This window comes from Cryptomeria japonica, chromosome 2, assembly GCF_030272615.1.
Source record: "Cryptomeria japonica chromosome 2, Sugi_1.0, whole genome shotgun sequence".
NCBI lineage: Eukaryota > Viridiplantae > Streptophyta > Pinopsida > Cupressales > Cupressaceae > Cryptomeria > Cryptomeria japonica.
In genome coordinates this window covers 193084826-193105278 of record NC_081406.1, presented here as the reverse complement: position 1 = coordinate 193105278, position 20453 = coordinate 193084826, and the positions used below count along the sequence as shown (strand labels likewise).

The 20453-nt window shown below is 37.1% G+C and overlaps 1 protein-coding gene across 1 annotated transcript; it reads left to right on the top strand.

Annotated features, from left to right (window-relative positions):
- The first annotated feature begins 14726 nt into the window (after positions 1-14726).
- Positions 14727-15434, top strand: LOC131054872 (ethylene-responsive transcription factor ERF016). Its single transcript, XM_057989508.2, has one exon. It carries the CDS (start codon positions 14823-14825, stop codon positions 15276-15278), a length of 456 nt encoding a protein of 151 aa, XP_057845491.1. The 5' UTR covers positions 14727-14822; the 3' UTR covers positions 15279-15434.
- Positions 15435-20453: the final 5019 nt, after the last annotated feature.

Below are 20453 nucleotides of genomic sequence, written 5' to 3'. Positions count from 1 at the left end.
TGAACAATACAATACAATACAATTCATTTAATGAACAATACAATTCACTTAATCAACAATACAATACAATTCATTCAATGAACAATACAATTCATTTAATGAACAATACTTGATTCAATTCATTATTACCCTATGCATGGTCCTATTTTGGCCCCCACCTCGATTGAACGCTCAGGGTTTTATTAGGGCAGCAATTTTTCGGTTGGCGAAAAAACGTCAGTCTCACTCAATCGAATGTTGTGGTGTGGCCGATTTCTCATTCTGCTCGTCGCGATGATGAACCGTCGGCTTTGACATGCCCAGTTAGGCATTATTACCCTACGCATGCTCCTATTTTTCCCCCCCACTCGATCCAACGCTCGAGGTCATACCCTACCAGCGTCGTCCCTTGAGCGCCCTAAGTGCTCAAAATTGTCAAACTTTGACGGGCCCTAACTCGGAATCCTTGGCACCTGAAAATGATCCATTTGAACCTACGGGGCCATAAGAGGGGTCCCTACAAAAGCCTATCTCTATTTTTCAAGCTTCCCTACGGTTTTATTAGGGCAGCAATTTTTCGGTTGGCGAAAAAATCGTTAGTCTCACTCAATCGAATGTTGTCGCGTGGCCGATTTCTCATTCTGCTCATTGTGATGACGAACTGTCGGCTCTGACATGTCCAGTTAGGCAATATTACCCTATGCATGCTCCTATTTTTCCCCCCCACCTCGATCCAACGCTCGGGGTCATACCCTACCGGCGTCGTCTCTTGAGCACCCTAAGTGCTCAAAATTGTCAAACTTTGATGGGACCTAACTCGGAATCCGTGGCACCTGCGAACGATCTGTTTGAACCTACAGGGCCATGAGAGGGGTCCCTACAAAACCATATCTCTATTTTTCAAGTTGCCCTACGGTTTTATTAGGGCAACAATTTTTTGGTTGGTGAAAAAATCATCAGTCTCACTCAATCGAATGTTGTCGTGTGGCCGATTTCTCGTTCTACTCATCGTGATGACGAACCGTCGGCTCCGACATGTCTAGTTAGGCATTATTACCCTACGCATGCTCCTATTTTTCCCCCCCACTCAATCCAACGCTCGGGGTCATACCCTACCGACGTCATCCCTTGAGCGCCCTAAGTGCTCAAAACTGTCAAACTTTGATGGGCCCTAACTTGGAATCTGTGGCACCTGCGAACGATCCATTTGAAACTACAAGGCCATGAGAGGGGTCCCTACAAAATCCTATCTCAGTTTTTTAAGTTGCCCTACGGTTTTATTAGGGCAGCAATTTTTCGGTTGGCGAAAAAATCGTCAGTCTCACTCAATCGAATGTTGTCGCGTGGTCAGCTTCTCGTTCTGCTCGTCGTGATGATGAACCATCGGCTCTGACATGTCCAGTTAGGCAATATTACCCTATGCATCTGCTCCTATTTTTTCCCCCCACTCGATCCAACGCTCGGGGTCATACCCTACCGGCGTCGTCCCCTTGAGCGCCCTAAGTGCTCAAAATTGTCAAACTTTGATGGGACCTAACTCGGAATCTGTGGCACCTGCGAATGATCTGTTTTGAACCTACGGGGCCATGAGAGGGGTCCCTACAAAACCATATCTCTATTTTTCAATTTTCCCCTACAGTTTTATTAGGGCAGCAATTTTTTGATTGGCGAAAAAAATCGTCAATCTCACTTAATCGAATGTTGTCGTGTGGTCGATTTCTCGTTCTGCTCATCGCGATGATGAACCGTCAGCTCCAACATGTCCAGTTAGGCATTATTTACCCTATGCATGCTCCTATTTTTCCCCCCCCACTTCGATCCAATGCTCGGGGTCATACCCTACTGGCGTCGTCCCTTGAGCACACCTAAGTGCTCAAAATTGTCAAACTTTGATGGGCCCTAACTCAAAATCCGTGGCACCTGCGAACAATTTGTTTGAACCTACGGGGCCACGAGAGGGGTCCCTACAAAATCCTATCTTGATTTTTCGAGTTGCCCTACCGGTTTTATTAGGGGTAGCAATTTTTCGGTTGGCAAAAAAATTGTCAGTCTCACTCAATCGAATGTTTGTCGCGTGGCCGATTTCTCGTTCTGCTTGTCACGATGACGAACTGTCGGCTCTGACATGTCGAGTTAGGCATTATTACCCTACGCATGCTCCTATTTTACCCCCCCATTGGATCCAACTCTCGGGGTCATACCCTATCAGCATTGTCCCTTGAGCGCTAAAAGTTTATATAAACAAGCATTACACTGTAGACACATAATGATCATCAATATTTCCATGTATTGTATACACATAATTACCATTACACTTGCATGTGACATCCATGAAGGGATATGCAAACATGATTTTTTTTTCATTATCAATACAAACTACACCAATGTACTCATGCACAGATACATGGACATTATCATCAATATAACTAAACCAATTTGCTCATGGACATTGTATATCATCATAACAATGTTATATCAATTCACATCCATATACAAATATAACATCCCACTTCATCTACATCAGACATCCTCATGTCCTAAGAGAAAAGCTTACATACAACAATGCCTGCATATAAATGAAGACCAAAATAAGTAACCTTTTTATGCGGAATGAATGTGCTACAAGAACCCAATTATAACACTTAATACAAATAGTTTGGCAAATTATAAATAGATCATTTCAAACATTTTTAAGATGCACAAGATTATATAATTATGAAACTTACCAGTTTCTCTGCAAAGTATACAAGCATAACTTTGAAGAAAGACGCATGTTGATTAAAGCCCTTCTCACTGCATTTCTCTGCATGGTTGAAGACGATGGTAGATATGGTCATTTCTAAATAGCAATACATTCACTTGACTTAATTTTTATGTACAAAATTTTTATCTCAATAATGCACAAAAGAATATGTACCATCACCAAGAGAGGGTCTTGTCAACGGCGAATGATCTAGCATGAACCTGTATATCATCAAAAATCATAATGTGATGTACTATTGTATATCATCAATAAAGACCTGCATGAGCATAAATTTTTTGCTGATATTATATCATCAAAAATTATAAACTCATCAAATGCATGATAATAAAGTCGTGTTGCAAAAATACGTCCCTTCCGATTACATTGTGTACCCGCTATGTGCATGCAAAAACTATGTTGCCAAAAAAAATGTTCATCAATAGACCTACATTTTCAAGACATCCTTAATATACACGTAACAAACTTGATCATTAAGGTTTAATGATCATTGTTCGAAATGAAATGCATGATAAAAAAAATAAGGCACCATTAAAAGACCTACTACTCAAGTGTGTCTGAAGGGTCATCTCTTTGCTTAAGAGTATCCAATATTGCTTCATGATCAGTTGTAGTCACTGTCCATAGCTCTTTGGTCTTCGGTTTTGCTTGATGCTTCAACAACTTGACATTTGTAGCTATAATAAGGTGTGAATACATTATAATGGTTTTGTGTCTTCTCATAGTCTTCAAATGCAGGTATGCCATTCTTTCTAATCATGTATGTTTGCAACCAAGTTCCCACAACAACAACTGAACCTGTAGGATATGTGAACCCGTCATCATCTATCACTAGTTGTGTTAGCTTTTGTTTTCCTTGTACACATCGTTCCAACCAATATTCTGATCTCTCTTCATTCCCTTGCGGTGCAAGAACTGCAAAAATATGTCCTGGTTGTACAAGATCTGATAAACAATCATACTCAAGTGAACACTTTCCATTGTCATCGTTTGATAAGGATATTGTTTGAGATAAAGGAGTTAGATAGTGGGGAACCCATGTATCAACCCACTCACTTGACTTGCATTGATCCCAATCACACCGAACACAACTCTGACAAAAACAAGCCAACGCTCGTGTCCAAATGGTCCATGTACTTGCATCTAAGCTGAGAAATGAATGCATCTTTGAAGAATCTTTAATTGTTTGACAATCCAATCTATCTCCCCATTGTTCCCTCCTCAACCAACCAAAAGAATCTGCTCACTGCTGAATCAAGAGTACCTCCATGTGACAATGCTGAACTACACCAATCAACAATAGAACGTGCATCAGAGAAATTTGCACCTGAAATCCTCAATTGCTCCTTAACTAGAGCTCTCTTCAAACATGCACCTGCTCCATCATGCTCTCCCTTCCCGTGCCCTGCCTCAAAAAAACACCAAATATGAGGTATACGCCTCTCCACGTGCATTCTACTCAACCAATAAAACATACGGGCATTCTTGAATTGACCCATACAGTTATCTGACCTTATTATATGTCGGTCAATTGCAATATCTTTCTCATGCAATAACTCAAAAAAAATTCTCTAAAGAATGTTGCACATACTCGGAGGAGTGTGATCTATCATCACTCATATAAAAATGATACTCCCTGATTATCTTTCTGCCCTCTTCTGTACTATCAGGAGCATGTCTATATGTAATGTCAACAAAAATAGCAATCTGGACTAAATTGTAGTACTAAGACTGTACCTCATTTTGTGGTTACAATGTATAGTTCTCTGCAAAATCAACCACCAATACAATAGTGCCAATCGGGAAAGAGTTCTTACACATCCTGAACTGTTGATCCAACCAATGAGACCTATGGGTGTGCCTTGCATACTTGTAGAAAAATATTTTCCTTAAAATCCAAAATAAAATAAGCAATACTCACCTTCTCTTGAGACTAATTCGCATCTAGAACCTTCACCTCCAGTCTTCAAAGTATATTTCACTTCACTGTCTCGTATCTTTTTTTCTCAATATAATTATTTCCAAACTCATGTTCGTTGCCCTCATGAAAACATGAAACAAACTTTGACAACCTACCGCATTCTGAGCACTTCTCATTCAAACAATCCTTTCTATAGAAATAGCAACAATCATCTCTAGGGCATAAAAATAGATCTTGCAAGTCTCTTGATGATCTCGGAAATAGCATTGCATCACACTCCTACAACATCTCATTAGTATGCATCATAGAAAGAATATGACATAAAAGTTCATGGTACATTGAAAACTCCACATGGTACTTGCAACAATAGGTATTGCGAATCTTAAGAGGAACACAATAAAATGGTTTCAAAGATTCAAAGGCCCTTTGTGATATTTGCAAAGTTGGATGTAATTCACAAAAAAAATTGTACAACATTGTTTGGCTTGATTCCAAGAAATGTTTGGGATGCAGTGTGCGGTCTCGGTTGCTGATTCTTAATTTCAAAACGTCCTTTACATTGGGTGACACTCTAGAATTAGAGTGCCAAAATTGTTTAATCTCTTCCTTCACATTGTCAGTCAACTTTCTATCAACACGTGGAAGCCTCCACCAAATGCCCATGTATCTTGTTGAAGTGGATCATCAAGTCTTTGTCTTCGTGCAAGTGCTCTATCTAAAGTTTTATGGTTTATGTTAAAATCAACACAAGTTTGTCTCATTTGACGAGCCCTTCCTCAATTGATGGCTTACTAAGGAGGTTGTAATCACTCTTCGAGTGGCTCTCTTATCTCTTTCTTTGGTATTTTTTTCCAATAGAATTGAGAGCTTCAAATAAATTTTTTGCAATAATAGAATTTCTCTCCATCTTCTTGTTCATACGAATCTTCAATTTGTTTAGCAATGGTCTCATCTTTATCATCTTTAGCAATTGAAACAAAGAGTTGGCATTGCTCGGATCAATGTCTTATTGCTAAAATTTTGGTTGAAAATTTGTGTAGCCCACAACTAAACGGGTTTCTTGTTGACCTCTTGCCTTCAAGATTCGATTCGCAATAATGTTCTCATCGATTTCAAATAACCATTTTGGGGGTTCTTGAAGGTCTGGATTTGGAATTTGTCTTTCATCCATGAGAGGGTCTTCATTTCTAAATTAATTAGGTGTTACATATGGTTCACTTGGTTGAGCAATTCCACCTTCAATGTTAAAGTTCTCCACATTTTCACCTCTCTATGTCAAAATTTTCCACATGTTGAGCATTTTCATTATCACTTTCAACATTTTTAAAATTTTCAATATTTTCACTTTCAAAATCTACATTTTCATTTTCAATAACTTGTGCACATTTTTAAATTCAATTTCCTCTTCAGTTTGAAGTAACATTAGCAATATTTAACATACCTTGTCTTCTCATCCTATGACATTCTCTATCTCTTTCTCTATACACTTCAATTTGGTCATTTGAAAGTTTTCTTTTGCGTTTAGACTTCCGACGACTACTACTCCCCATTTCCCTCCACACATGCTCCTTTGTGATTGATAATGTAAGTTTTCGCTTTAAGAATCTCCCAAAAGCACAAATTTGTCTCTAGCTATCTGAAAAACCTGTGATCCTTGACAGAAAATAGAATATGCAAACCGTGGGCCATTGGAATCTACAAAATGGCCCACAAACCCTTTTTTTCCTGGTTTTTTTGTACTAAAATCAGATATCTGATTTTAGTACAAAAATTTGTGGTCCCCAAAAAATTTCCCGTTGCCAGCCATTTATTTTAGTAAACTGCCACATAGCAAAAATCCGATATCCGATTTAATTAGTCATATTTTAGAGAGATGAGAGAGAGAGAGACCATATGACCCGTAAATGACATGATTTGGTGTCTTAAGGGGTTCTATGGTGTCGTTAGGGTCATATGGTGTCTTGGGACACCATAGGACCCCTTAAGACACCAAATCATGTCGTTAGGGGTCATATGGTGTCCCTATGAACCCTTATGACCTCTTAGGACACCATAATGACCCATAATGACACCATATTGGGTCACTAAAGGTCATATTGTGTCCTAAGGGGTCATATTGTGGCCTACGACCCCCTTAGGGACACCATATGACCCCTAACGACATGATTTGGTGTCTTAAGGGGTCCTATGGTGTCATTAGGGGTCATATGGTGTCCATAACGATGTCATAACAGGTCGTATGGTGTCCCAAGACAGCAATATGACCCCTATGGACAACATAGGATGTCTTAAGACCACCAAATCATATCGTTAGGGGTCATATGGTGTCCCATGAACCCTTATGACCTCTTAGGACACCATATGACCCCTAATGACACCATATTGGGTTGCTTTGGGTAATATTGTGTCCTAAGGGGTCATATTGTGTCCTAAGGGGTCCTATGGTGTCCTAAGACACCATATGACCCCTATGGACATCCATCAGGACCCCTTAAGACACCAAATCATGTCGTTAGGGGTCATATTGTGTCTTACAACCCCTTAGGACACCATATGACCCCTAACGACATGATTTGGTGTCTTAAGGGGTCCTATGGTGTCCTTAGGGGTCATATGGTGTCCATAGGGGTCATATGGTGTCTTGGGACACCATATGACCCCTTAAGACACCCAAATTGTGTTGTTGGGGGTCATATTATATCCTAAGGGGTCATAAGACACAATATGACCCCTAACGACATGATTTGGTGTCTTAAGGGGGTCCTATGGTGTCATTAGGGGTCATATGGTGTCCATTAGGGGGTCCTATGGTGTCTTGAGACACCATAGGGGTCCTTAGGACACAATATGACCCCTTAGGACACAATATGACCCAAAGCCACCCCAATATGGTGTCATGTAGAGGTCATATGGTGTCCTAAGAGGTTCATAAGGGGTTCATGATGTCTTAATATCTCTCTCTCTCCCCTAATCTCATAAGGGTTTCATGATGTCTTAATGTCATAAGAGGGTTAATGATGTCCTGTGATGTCTTTAATCTCTCTCTCTCTCTCTCCCCTAATCTCTCTCTCCCTCTCCCTCTCTTTCTCTCCTCTCTCTCTCCCCTAAGCTCTATCTATGCGATCTCCCCTAATCTCTCCATCTATCTCTCTCTCCCCTAATCTCTCTCTATCTCTCTCCTCCCTTCCCCCCTCCCCATCTCTCTCCCCTCTGGTCTCTGGCTCTCCCCCTAATCTATCTCTATCTCTCTCTGCTAATCTCTTTATCTCTCTCTACATTCCCTCCTCTCTCTCTCTCTCTCTCTCTCTCTCTCTCCTCTCTCTCTCTCTCTCTCTCTCTCTCTCTCTCTCTCTCTTTCTCCCCCAAAGCTCTCTTATCCCTCCCCCTCTCTCTGTCTCTCTCTGTCTCTCTCTGTCTCTCTGTCTCTCTGTCTCTCTCCCCCCCACTCCCTCTCTCTCTCCCCTAATCTCTCTCTCTCTCTCTCTCTCTCTCTCTCCCTCCCTCTCCCCCATCTCTCTCTCTCTCTCCTCCTCTCCCCCATCTCTCTCTCTCTCTCTCTCTCTCTCATCTCTCTCTCTCTCTCTCTCTCTCTCTCTCTCTCCCCCCCTCTCTCCCTCTCCCCCATCTCTCTCTCTCTCTCTCTCTCTCTCTCTCTCTCTCCTCTCTCTCTCTCTCTCTCTCTCCCTCCCTCTCCCCCATCTCTCTCTCTCTCTCCCTCTCCCCCATCTCTCTCTCTCTCTCTCTCTCTCTCTCTCTCTCTCTCTCTCTCTCTCTCTCTCCTCTCTCTCTCCCCCATCTCTCTCTCTCTCTCTCTCTCTCTCTCTCTCTCTCTCCCTCTCTCTCTCTCTCTCTCTCTCTCTCTCTCTCTCTCTCTCCTCTCTCTCTCTCTCTCCCCCATCTCTTTCTCTCTCTCTCTCCTCTCCCCTAATCTCTCTCTCTCTCTCTCTCTCTCTCTCTCTCTCTCTCTCTCTCTCTCTCTCTCTCTCTCTCTCTCTCTCTCTCTCTAAAATATGACTAATAAAATCCGATATTTATTAGATATCGGATTTCTGCTAGCGTTGTGGTAGTTCAGTAAATAAAAGGCGGCAAAGAGAAATTTTTTGGGGACCATAAATTTATATAGTAAAATCAGATATCTGATTTTTGTAGTCAAATTTTCAAATTTCAAATTTTGGCTTGGAAGTGACAAGCCTGACAAGTCAACTGAAAAAACATGTTTTTCAGTATTCCTTGATTTTCCAGACTTTACACTGGTGGCTGACGACTTTTTTTGTAGTCAAAATTGATAAAACGAAAAGGGTTTTTTAAGGATGTTCCCAGCTTTCCAACAATGTAAGGCTTGTCTTATTTCGACTTTAATAAATAATTATTATTTATTTTTTAATTGAATTCTAACAGTAGTCCTGATTGATATACTAATTGAAAAACGCTCATAACTTTCAAACGGTATAACATTTTTTGAATCCGAAACATGCGTCACATCCTATGCTTCGTCTACTATAGGGAAAAATTAAAAAAATTAAATTTCATAAGGTTTTGACCAAGTTAAGGTGGTCAGATGTAGGAGTTTCTGAATTTCTGAAAAGTTGTAGTAAAAAATTCATAAATAATTATTTACTTTATAAAAAATTTAAAAAAATATATGTGTCACATCCAAACATGAGTCTAATACTTATATTATAAATATTATAAAAAAATATTATGATTTGATTGTGATTAGGGTGGTCAGACATACGTCTACTTCTTATTTTTTTCCTGAAATTTTAGTACCACTGCATTGAAATTTGAAATTTTCATCAAATAGGATTTTTTTTTTCAAAAAACAACTAGTAGCTTAGAAACTACATTCAATTTTATATATATTATCTTCTTACATATTTTAAAAATAATGTTCACAACTTATTCAAATTTTCATGTCAAGTTGCATAACTCTGATTTTCTGAAATTTCATTGCCACTTAAGGGCCTGTTTTGGCACACCATGATCCTGCACATACCCATATCTTGTATTTTTTTGAATTCAAAGTGTACTATTGTATTTTAACATGTTACAAAATTTATACCTCAGGCATCGAAGTTGCAACTATAGTAACTGGGGGAGGAGTATGGGATACCGCTGTTGCATCCTAAAATTCATATTATTTGTCTCAATTTAAATCGATGTATAAATGAAAATTCATTTATGTAATTACAAATTTAAAGTGACTGATAAATAAAATGCTATGAATTCAAATCAACACATGTGTGTCTGTTGCTCATGGGAAAACACCATGTCCATCAACTCATCTGTCAGCACGAAATCCTCAGTCGTGTGGGCTTGACATCTACTCCCGCAAATCATGCATAGATGAGATGATGATTGATCTGCATCGACTGCATCATCTATCCTCGAGCATATCCCTGAGCAACTGACACACATATACTGGATGGGCTCTCTATCGCCACCTGGAGCAACTAATGGCTCATCATCCAATACAATAGGGTGTGCTAATGACATCCCATGTTGGATGATGGCACCAGTTGACGTTGTGGCCACTTGAAGAGTCTGTAGCTCCATCGATTCTTTCAGCTCTACTGGGACAACCTGATGCACCTTGGTTTTGGGTGCTAGGGGTGGCAACTCTCCGCGGGTAATCACCTACGGGCTCCAGGTCTATCTTGGGCAGAGCCACCACCTCTACCATGGAACTCTCTCATGTCAAAATAGTTTGGGAACACATTGAGCACAAACTCACAATATACTTTTCTCAAAAATTATAATGGCACCTCATAATTATTACAAGGTGGATCATCAAAGACCATCCACCACCTCTGCCAGAAAAGATTCTTCATTTGCACATTGGTACACCAATGTATGGGAAACCTCTTTGCATTAAGAGGTAATGACTGGCCAGTTTTGGGATCAACGAAAAGGGCACATATTTGTTGTTTACTAATATTTTTGTTTTTTACTCCCTCGTATGATAGCCCATCGACATAGAATTGACGACACCTATCCCTAAAGCTTCCCCATTTGGTAATTTATGTAGAAACAGCTATGGCACCACTAGCTAATGTTTCTAGGCTAGTGGTGAGGGATTGATGATGCTCAAGTTCGGATGTTTTCAATTTAACAATCAGTCTATTGATTTTAGACATATTTTGTCCTAATTGATTAATTAATTGCTCTTGTGTTTCGGGTGTGCAGTCAAAAGGAGGAATTGGGGGTGTATCTTGTGGGTTTATCAATTTAGATTGAATATTAAGAGTTGAAATGACATTTATTTTATATACAAATATTTGTTAATTTACATTAAATATTAAGAGTTGAAATTAGGCATTTATTTTTAGTATGGTTGGATTTATTTTTATGTAAAAGAAATTGAATAACTTTAATATAGTGAGATATTAAATTTATTATTTTGGAAAAGAAATTAGAAAGATAAGGTATTTAGTTTTATGATTGAATACCCATGGTTAGGGCTAAGGGGGGTGAAATGTCCATAGTTTTGTTTAAGCCTTTCTTGAGTAGATCTAATTGAACGTTGGAATAATTGCAATTGTAGAGAGATTTTAAATACTTCAAGCTATAATATCTTAATATGCAAGTATTTACAATTGCATATTTTGAGTTTAGAGTTTATAAATTTATGGTTGTTATTGCAAATATGAGATTCAAAAATGAATTGATTGAAAAAAAAATTGGTGGATGTTCACCATTAGAGTTTTATGATAGTAGTTGTAGAAAGAACTACTTGAATAATACATTTAATTATTCTTTAAAAATAATAATTAAAATATATTATAATTAATTTAATTTATAATTGTTTGTAATTATTATATGTTTGTTGATAGCGAAAAGTAACTTGTTCATTCCAATAAAAAGAAGGTCAATGTAATAATCTTAATTTTAAAATTAAAATTAATCATTTATGCGGTTACTTTAGAAATAATTAAAATATTTATTGAACATACAACACTTAATTATGAAGTTTTTATGGCCTCTCCATGGCCCATAAACCTATTTTATCCACGTTTCTTTATAGTCATAAGGTTGTACGTGAAACTAAAACAAAGAAAGTATGGGTATAAAGGAAATAATGGCATAGCTTAATTTAAGACTCCCAAAGGTGAGAAACAAGTACAAAAAAAAAAGAGTCAAAACAACAAATATTTAATAACTTCATACATATCCAATGAAGAATGATGTCTCATGCAATTTCCAAGTAACTTTCTCCCTTCGCACTTTCTTCTCTACAAAAACCAACTTACCAATTAGTATAATTATGAATAACATGTCAAATATCATAGTTACAAATATTTTGTGTTTTGAATCCTCTCTCTATCTTTCTCATTCGCTCTTTCTCTCCCTCCATCTATCCTAGTATATATCTATCTCCCTCTCACTTTTCTCTCTGTGTCTTTATATCCATATCTTTCACTACCTCTATCTCCCTGTCTCTCTATTTGTTTCCTTATCTCTCCCTATCCCTTTATATCTCCCTTGTGCCCCTCTTTTCTCTCTCCTTTCTAGCTCTCTCCCTTTCTCTTCACATATATTTTCACATCTCTCTATCTTTCTCTTCTCATATATCTATGCCCATTCCTATTTCTTACTCTTTCTCTCCATCTATATTTTTCTATCTTTCCTTCTCTATGTTTATATGCCTTTTTTATCTCTTTCCCCCTTTCTAATTCTCTTACATCTCCATCTCTCTATAACTCTATCTCACCATCTACATCTCTCTATCTCTCCTCCCTCTCTCTCTTCCTTTGGATCTCTCTATATCTTCCTCTTTGTCTCCCTATCTCTCTATCTTTATCCCTTCCTCTCTATCTCCCTATCTCTCTATCTTTATCCCTTCCTCTCTATCTCCCTATCTCTCTATCGTTATCTTTTCCTCTACCTCTCTCTATTTATCTATATATTTGTATCCCTCTTCCTCTCATACTCTATCTTCATCTCTCACCTTTATCTCTATATATTTATGCCTCACTATCCATCCATCTCTCTCCCTCTCCCTCTTCCTAGACCTATATATCTACATCTCTTTGCCTCTTTATCTCTATCTCTCCATATTTGGTCTTCCATCTCTCCACCTATATATATCTCACTATCTCTTCATCTATATATATCTCCCTTTCTACCTCTCTCTATATCTCTTCCACAATTTTTTTAATATTGATTGAAGAGAAATTACACATGATTGGAAATTATTAAATATAATATATATATTTTTATGTAATAAAAATTAAATAATATAAAATATAAAATGATATTTATTAATATTATATATTATATATTATAAATTGCAATTTTATTCGCTATCATTTATAACAATATAAATTTATTTTTAAGTAATATCATGGTTATATTTATTATTATATATTTATTTTTATAATTATATTTATTATTATATTATTATATGTTATATTTATTACTGTATATTTATATTTTCTAATTATTTATTATTAGATATAAATTATATATTATTATTATTATTATTATATATGGAAAGAGAGAGGTATAGAGATAGATAGAGCATGAGATCTAGAGAAATGTAAGAGAAATGAAGAGAAAGAGAGATAGAGAAAAGAGAAACTCCCTCTCTCTCCCACTCCCTCTATATCCCTCAAACTCTCTACCTCTTTCTCTCTCACTCTTCTATCTAACTCTTTCTCTTTCTCTTTCTTTATCCATATCTATATATCTATATCTCCCTTTATCTATATATCTCCTTCTCCCTCTCCCTATCTATATATTGAACTATATCTCCCTCTCTCTCATCCTCTCTAACTATCTCTCTCTTTTTGAATGCGGTATTATCTCTTTCCATCATCTACCTCTCTTTGCCCCTCCTCTACCTAGCTCTCCACCTTTCCTTCCTTCCCTCTCTATCTCTCCCCATATGTGCCTCCCTTCTTATCCCCTATCTTTCTCTTTCTCTCCCCATTTAACTATATCTCTCCCTATTTCTCTCTATCTCCCCCTATTTCTTTATCCCTCTCCCCATCTCTATTTTTCTCTCTACTTCTCTTTGTTTATCTATCTCTATATATTTGTCTCCCTCTCCCCCTTCTCTATATCGCCTTATATGTCTATCTCTTTATCACTCTATGTCACCATCAATATCTCTCTATCTCTTCCTCTCCCTCTTCCTCTATCTCTCTCTACCTCTCCCCCTCTATCTCCCTATCTCTCTTCGTGTTTATCTCTCTGTCTATCTCTATCTCCTTATATATTTTTCAACCTCTTCCTCTCTTGTTATACCTTCATCTCTAGGTCTCTATTTTATGCTCTCCCTCTCTATCTCTAGACATTTCTCTATCTCTCTATCCTTACATTTATGTCCATCATCCTCTTCTTAGACCTCTATTTATATATCTCTTTACATTTATTCTTCCATCTCTCCCTCTATCTACCTATCTCATTATCTCTCCCTCTCTCCAACTCTCTTTATATATCATTTCCTATCTGTATATTTGTCTTTCTCTCTCCCTTTCTTTCATTCTTTTCATTCTCTCCCTTCTTTGTAAATCCCTCTATCCTCTATCTCTTTATCTCTCGCTTTCCTCTTCATATCCCTCTCCATGTCCATCTCCTTACCCCATGACGTACCATATGAATATATGCAAAAATAGATCAACAATTTCCCTCATTAACCCCCCACAGCTTATTGGCATACCCATCGCACACCAAGGTTTTTATTAAAAAAATAAAATCCTTAACATGCACTTTCATATGATACGCCCTATTTTAATTTATTGTATTGGTCCCCTATTCCCCAGCCAACAAGAAAAAGATGTTTCCTTAAAAATTAATAACGCTCCACACAATTTTCACCCATAGAAATCCTAACAACTTTACCCTTTACAGTTTTATGCTTTCCACAACATGAAATATCCGAAAGCGTCCTCCTGCATATAAAGTTTAATGCTTTCAATATTCAGTTGGCGCTGAGTTGTGAGCAACTTCTCATTTCGCACGTTAATCATTTGATTTGTCATTAACGGTTATTGGATGACCACCACAATTTAATTCCATTCCACGTTGAAAAAACTTTGTAATCCTTTGAACAATGCCCACTCCAACTACAAATGTCCAACGCACTTCAGACATTTTACTCAAAAGACCTTCCCGATTTCCACCCAAACTCTTTCATTTTGCTGTTGCCTCAACAAAATGAACAAACCCGGCAAACAAAAGCGTGCTCGAATTCCACCTCCAGAAAATGGCGGAGAAAAAAGCAGGCAATTTAAAGGAGTTCGGATGAGGAAAGGGGGGAAATGGGTGTCGGAAGTGAGAATGCCCAATTCCCGAGCTAAAATTTGGCTTGGCTCTTACGACACCGCTGAACAGGCTGCCCGTGCTTTCGACGCCGCCGTTTTCTGTCTTCGAGGACCTCATGCCAATCTCAATTTTCCCGACACCGTACCCGCCGTTCCGTCTACTGCGTCACTTTCCCGGCAGCAGATTCAGGTCGCCGCTGCTAATTACGCCCGCGATCAAATTCCCACCGCCGCCGAAAATAATTGCAGGGTCTTGGCGGAGAATTCCTTGTCACTGACGCCAATTTCTTCCGGTCAGTTGCCGAATTTGGACAAATTTCTGTCGCTTGACACAGATACCGTAAACTAACGTCATCAACAGGGGAGCAATATGGACCCACCGGAATTGTGGAGTTTCTGAGCTGAATTGGATAATATTTTACCATATATAGAATGGTAAATAAAATATTTTAGAGTGAAAAGTTCAAAACAAAAAAAAACAGTATTAAGCTACTACTATGGATTAAGTTCTCTAATCTTTTGGTGATGGATCTGATTTAAATGTTGATGAAATTTTTTTTATACAAATGAATTCAAAATGGGAAAAAATATTTCATACATATTAAAATTTAAAAAAAATAAATATAATTAACATTATGAATAGTAAAAGTCTAATATCATTAAATAATTTTAACAATTGTAATTTTCAACAATAGATATTGTATATGAGCAAATCATTAGTTTTTGTGATTGTAAGTGTACCATGTTATAAGTAAACAACCAAGGTTTAGCTTATCCATTCATATGGACATTGCAGAATTTGCCTTGACTCAACGAAGTCAAGTTCAAAGGGAAGGCCATAAATATTGAATGAGGAAATAATGAAATATGGCTGCCAAAATGACAATGCATTTTGGCACTTATTTTCTATTTTTAATTATTGTATCAAGCATCATATAGAATATTACAAGGGGATAAGCCTGCAACATTCCCAAAGGGCAACAAAACTAAAACAATGGCATTCGATAGTAGCATGGATAGAATGTAAGGAACTTGAGAGTAAGGGAAAGTGGGATAAGTTTATGAATGTCTAACAATGGTTGAATTTTTCTTTAGGATTGAGGTTGAATTGAAGCTTAAGTTGTTGTCGAGATTTCCAATTGAGGTTGGAAAGATCCTGGAAGCTTATATTTGTTTTTGAAGACTTGTTTGCAATTAAATGTTCTAATGAGGCTTAAAGGGTGGTAGCATTGTTGAATCGGCTAGTTCCACAAGGCGGAGTAAGTGGCAATGTTGATACCATGTCTTAAAGATTGGTCAAACTAGGTATGATGTTGAAAAATCCTCTAATGCTATTGAATGGGAGATAAACCATGGTTTTGAAGAAGAGTCTTAAAAAATATTATCATTCCACTTCATTATGTTCCAAGGATGATCAATAGTTGCAAATTGTGTTGTGTAGGAGCATGCCTTCCCAACTCTACTCAATGCATTTATTAGTTGAAAGTGCACCCTAGTAAAAGGGGTCCATGATTCTGAGACCACCTTTTTTCTTAGGTTGAATGTAATGTAATAGATGAGTGACATGAAGGTATCATTTTTATTTTCTTTAAGAAAAAATTATAGAAGTTGTGTCAATTGATTATAGTAATTTCCAAAGGGAAGCTAGTAAGAGATGCAAACATAATTGGTTGAGAGGACTTTGAGCAACATGAATTAACCCAACCACATGGATATGAATTTATCAGTCCACTCCATTAAATCTTTTCTTTAACATTTTAAAGCCAACCACGTGTGATCACTCTCTATGGCCCTTTTTGACCCTCTTAATATCCACCATGTTTTAGAAAAGTGGTATTTTGCAAGCTAGATTTTGAGCACTACTAATATTGTTCTTAGCACATTTTAAAATTTTGAGTTTGGTTATGTTGAATTTCTCATCACATGCCATTTTTTTTATTTTAAGAAAAAAGTGGTCATATTTTACCACCTTTGTCTCTCTATTTACATGCAATTATCCAATGGTCTCACCTGTTACAATTATATCATCAAAGATCTACCTTCCTACAAAAAATAACTAAATTCTCATTTGAAATGATTTGTTGGTAAAAATAAGTAAGACTCTATACCTTAGGAATCAATAATAAAAGGGTGAAACTACAACCCTTTGGTATAACTCTTTTAATTCTACATTCTTTTGTTGCTAACCAAACATCTTTAACAATAATGTGTCAAAAGTGAAAGAAGAAATCAACCTAAAACCCATCTAGGTTTGAGGATTTTCTACATCCTATTTAGAAAAGCTTATGGAACAAGGCCCATCGATTCAAGTGGGTTTAAGAAGGGATTCATTGGGGTCATCCATAATCATGCTAGCAATGTTACTAAGAAGGAAATATTATGCCTCCCTATTCTACTGAGAGGGATTTACAACAAATACTATTTATAAATCATTTGCATTCACTTTTTAGTGGCTCTCATAGCAGTGATCTTTTGCCCCCACTAGGAGCTCAATCTACTGCTTTGTTGTACTACCTTATGATATTGGCTGATAACTCAAAAAAATATGTTACATTAGACTTTGACATCTAAAAAATTACTTACATTATAAAGGTTTAGTTAAGGCCTTCCAATAATCTTACTTCCTTTGACCTTAAACTTTATAACAAAGTATGTATAGCAATATATCCCTTTTCACCTTTTTCAAAAAAAGCTCACACTTTCATTTTGTTAGAAAAATGTCACTAATGACCTCCTTGTTTCACTTGTATGCCTCTATCTTGACATAACCCAATCTTTTGGAGGAAAAACACTTAACATCATTTTATATCTATTATCCACCACCTACTAATATTTTATTCAAATTTAGGCATTCATACCACATAAATTCTATTTTTACAGGAAATCGTTTAAATTTGGTATCTCAAGAAATATCCAACCATGCCAACTAATGATTCAAACCTACAAATAGTATAGTTTTTGAAAAAAACTTAGCCTAGTCCAATGCCCATTCAATGAGTAGATCCTAATCACCTAACTAAGAGGTTGCTTAAGATTAATCTTGATAGATTATAGCATAAGTGACCATTTCTGCTCTAAAAATGGTATTTAAACTAAAAAGAAAGGAAAATTTATAGAATCCACATTTATCTTGAAAATATCATCTATCTAACATTTTGATTGACTTTGGAAAATTTAGTCCAAATTTAGAATGTCATTGAGCACCTCCTTCTTAGGATTGAATCCAAGAGATCCAGATCACATATAGAGCCTATAACTCTCCACAAAATCATGGGGGCTTCACTTAGTGAATCTGGGTTATAGAATGTGCGTTCATGGCATACTAAAGAATCCCCCTATTTTCAAAAAATATTGCCCTAAACTCCTTTTTTGTCACCCCCTCCCAATACAGAGCCTGAATGAAAAGCCCCCTTTATTTTCACCAAATGTTGTATTTTTCATAGCCAAAATTAAAAACCCCCCTATTTTCACCGATAGGCAATATATTGCACCCTCATTTTTGGGATATTAAACCCCCCAATATGAATGGACGTGATATAATATTGCCTAGCCAGTAAAGCCCCTGTGCATAAACTATGGGCTACCTTTTAAAACCCTATCCTCGTCCCTTGCACAATAAAATATAATTTGCATGAATCCCTAATATGACAAGAATTTGATGTTAGCTCTTGGATAGTTGCCAACTTTTAAAATCCTACCCCTATCGAAAATTAATTTGCATGAATCCTTAAGACAAGAATCTAAGGTTGGGTCTTAGAGTTGAATCATTTTGCTCCATCTAAGATTTTTTTTTTTTTAATCGATAATCGCTTTTGACTGGAGCTACGAACCAGTGGGGGTCACAATGGGGGACACCCTCCCCATGGAATTACATGATGAGGTATTAACACCTCCTCGATGATTTTGAAAGTCTCTTTTCATATTTTTGTTATTCCAAACCTCTCTAACTACCCTTATCACTCCACACACCTTATCTCTCCACACTTCTCCTTATCACTCCAATACTTCTCTCCTTATCTCTCTAGCACAGGGCACCTTATCGCTCCTTAATCTAGCAGGGGCATCGAGAATTGTCGATATTATGGCACAGTATTGGGTTGACCGCAACACGAGGAGGAACCGCCAGGGGGCAAAGCAAGGTCAATGCAGGTCAGAGAAACATCAAGATCATCTAGCACGACATGAACACCAAAATCATAAGAGAAGGGTCAAGCTCCACTGTGAAAGGGACCAAACCAACAGCCAAAATCGTGAACGGGTACATGGGCAAAGATGGGGATATTAACACCCCCACGTTAGTTGTCAATGGTCACCTGCATGAACAAACTGCAACGAAACCACCACACAACATCAAGAGAGTCCAAAGAATTGAACTCAAGACCTTTGTATTAACACAGAGTTGCAACACCTTTGCATTGCAGGGTCATCCCCATATAGCTCCATCCAAGCTTTCACCAAATCATTTAAAAGGGTAAATGCTAATAAATTGGTAGTAACTACTTTTTTTTAGTCTCTCCACAAAGCCATTTGATCGAGTCTTCCAAGATACAAATGTCTACAATTTTGTATGAAATCCTAAATTTGAGAAATAAATATTTAAAGGTTTTACTCTTGTCGCTTACTACAACTCCCTCCTTTTAAACTTCCTTCATTGCCTCATCATGTTTTTTTATCAAGCTCCACATAATTTTGCATTCCTCTACATTCAATTATTTACATAGATGCTTATTTTTCACACAATCTTTATATTAAAATTCTTTCCTATGATGTGAAAGCACTAATTTTACCACTTACCTACTTTTCTTCACTTTGTTCTATTCAAAACTATTGCAACTAATATAAACTAATTTTATTTATTTATTTGAACTACTATTATTGTTTGATTTATCTTAACTACTATTATTGTTTGCTTTATATCTTCCTCCTTTTAGACTTACTTTTGCCTCATCCAAAATTTTACCAAGCTCCACACAATTTTTTTCGGAATTAATGTTCGCATGGACTATCTACAATATCTCATTCCTCTAACATTCAATTCTTTACAAAAATCTCAATTTTTCATACAATCTTAAAATTGTTTCAAATCCACATGACCAAATATGATGCCACACCACCAATTGATCACTCTCTCCTATTGTACGCCCCACATCTTCCCCACTCCACTCAATTTTCACCCTTAGAAATCAACCATTTATTCTTCATAGTTTTTGGATAAATAATTGGACCACACGGAAGATCCAAAAATGTACTCGCCATACAAAGTTTTATTCTTTGCAAGGACATTCATACCTAAGTTGGATCTGAGTTGTGACCAAATTCTATTTAATTTGATATGGACAACTTGGCGGTAATGGTTTTTGGATGGATGACAACCAAAAGTAATTCCATTACACGTTTAAAAGCCCCTGCCGATTCCCTTAGCCTCTAAACATCTTCTGTTAAGAAAAGTTCAACGCGCTTCAGAGTCACACATCCTTAACAGTCAACATGTTTGCGGCATTATATATTCTCCACTCTCGTTTCT

Excerpts from the sequence above, each read along its gene's own strand:
- LOC131054872 (XM_057989508.2), top strand. The coding sequence starts at position 14,823 with ATGAACAAACCCGGCAAACAAAAGCGTGCTCGAATTCCACCTCCAGAA.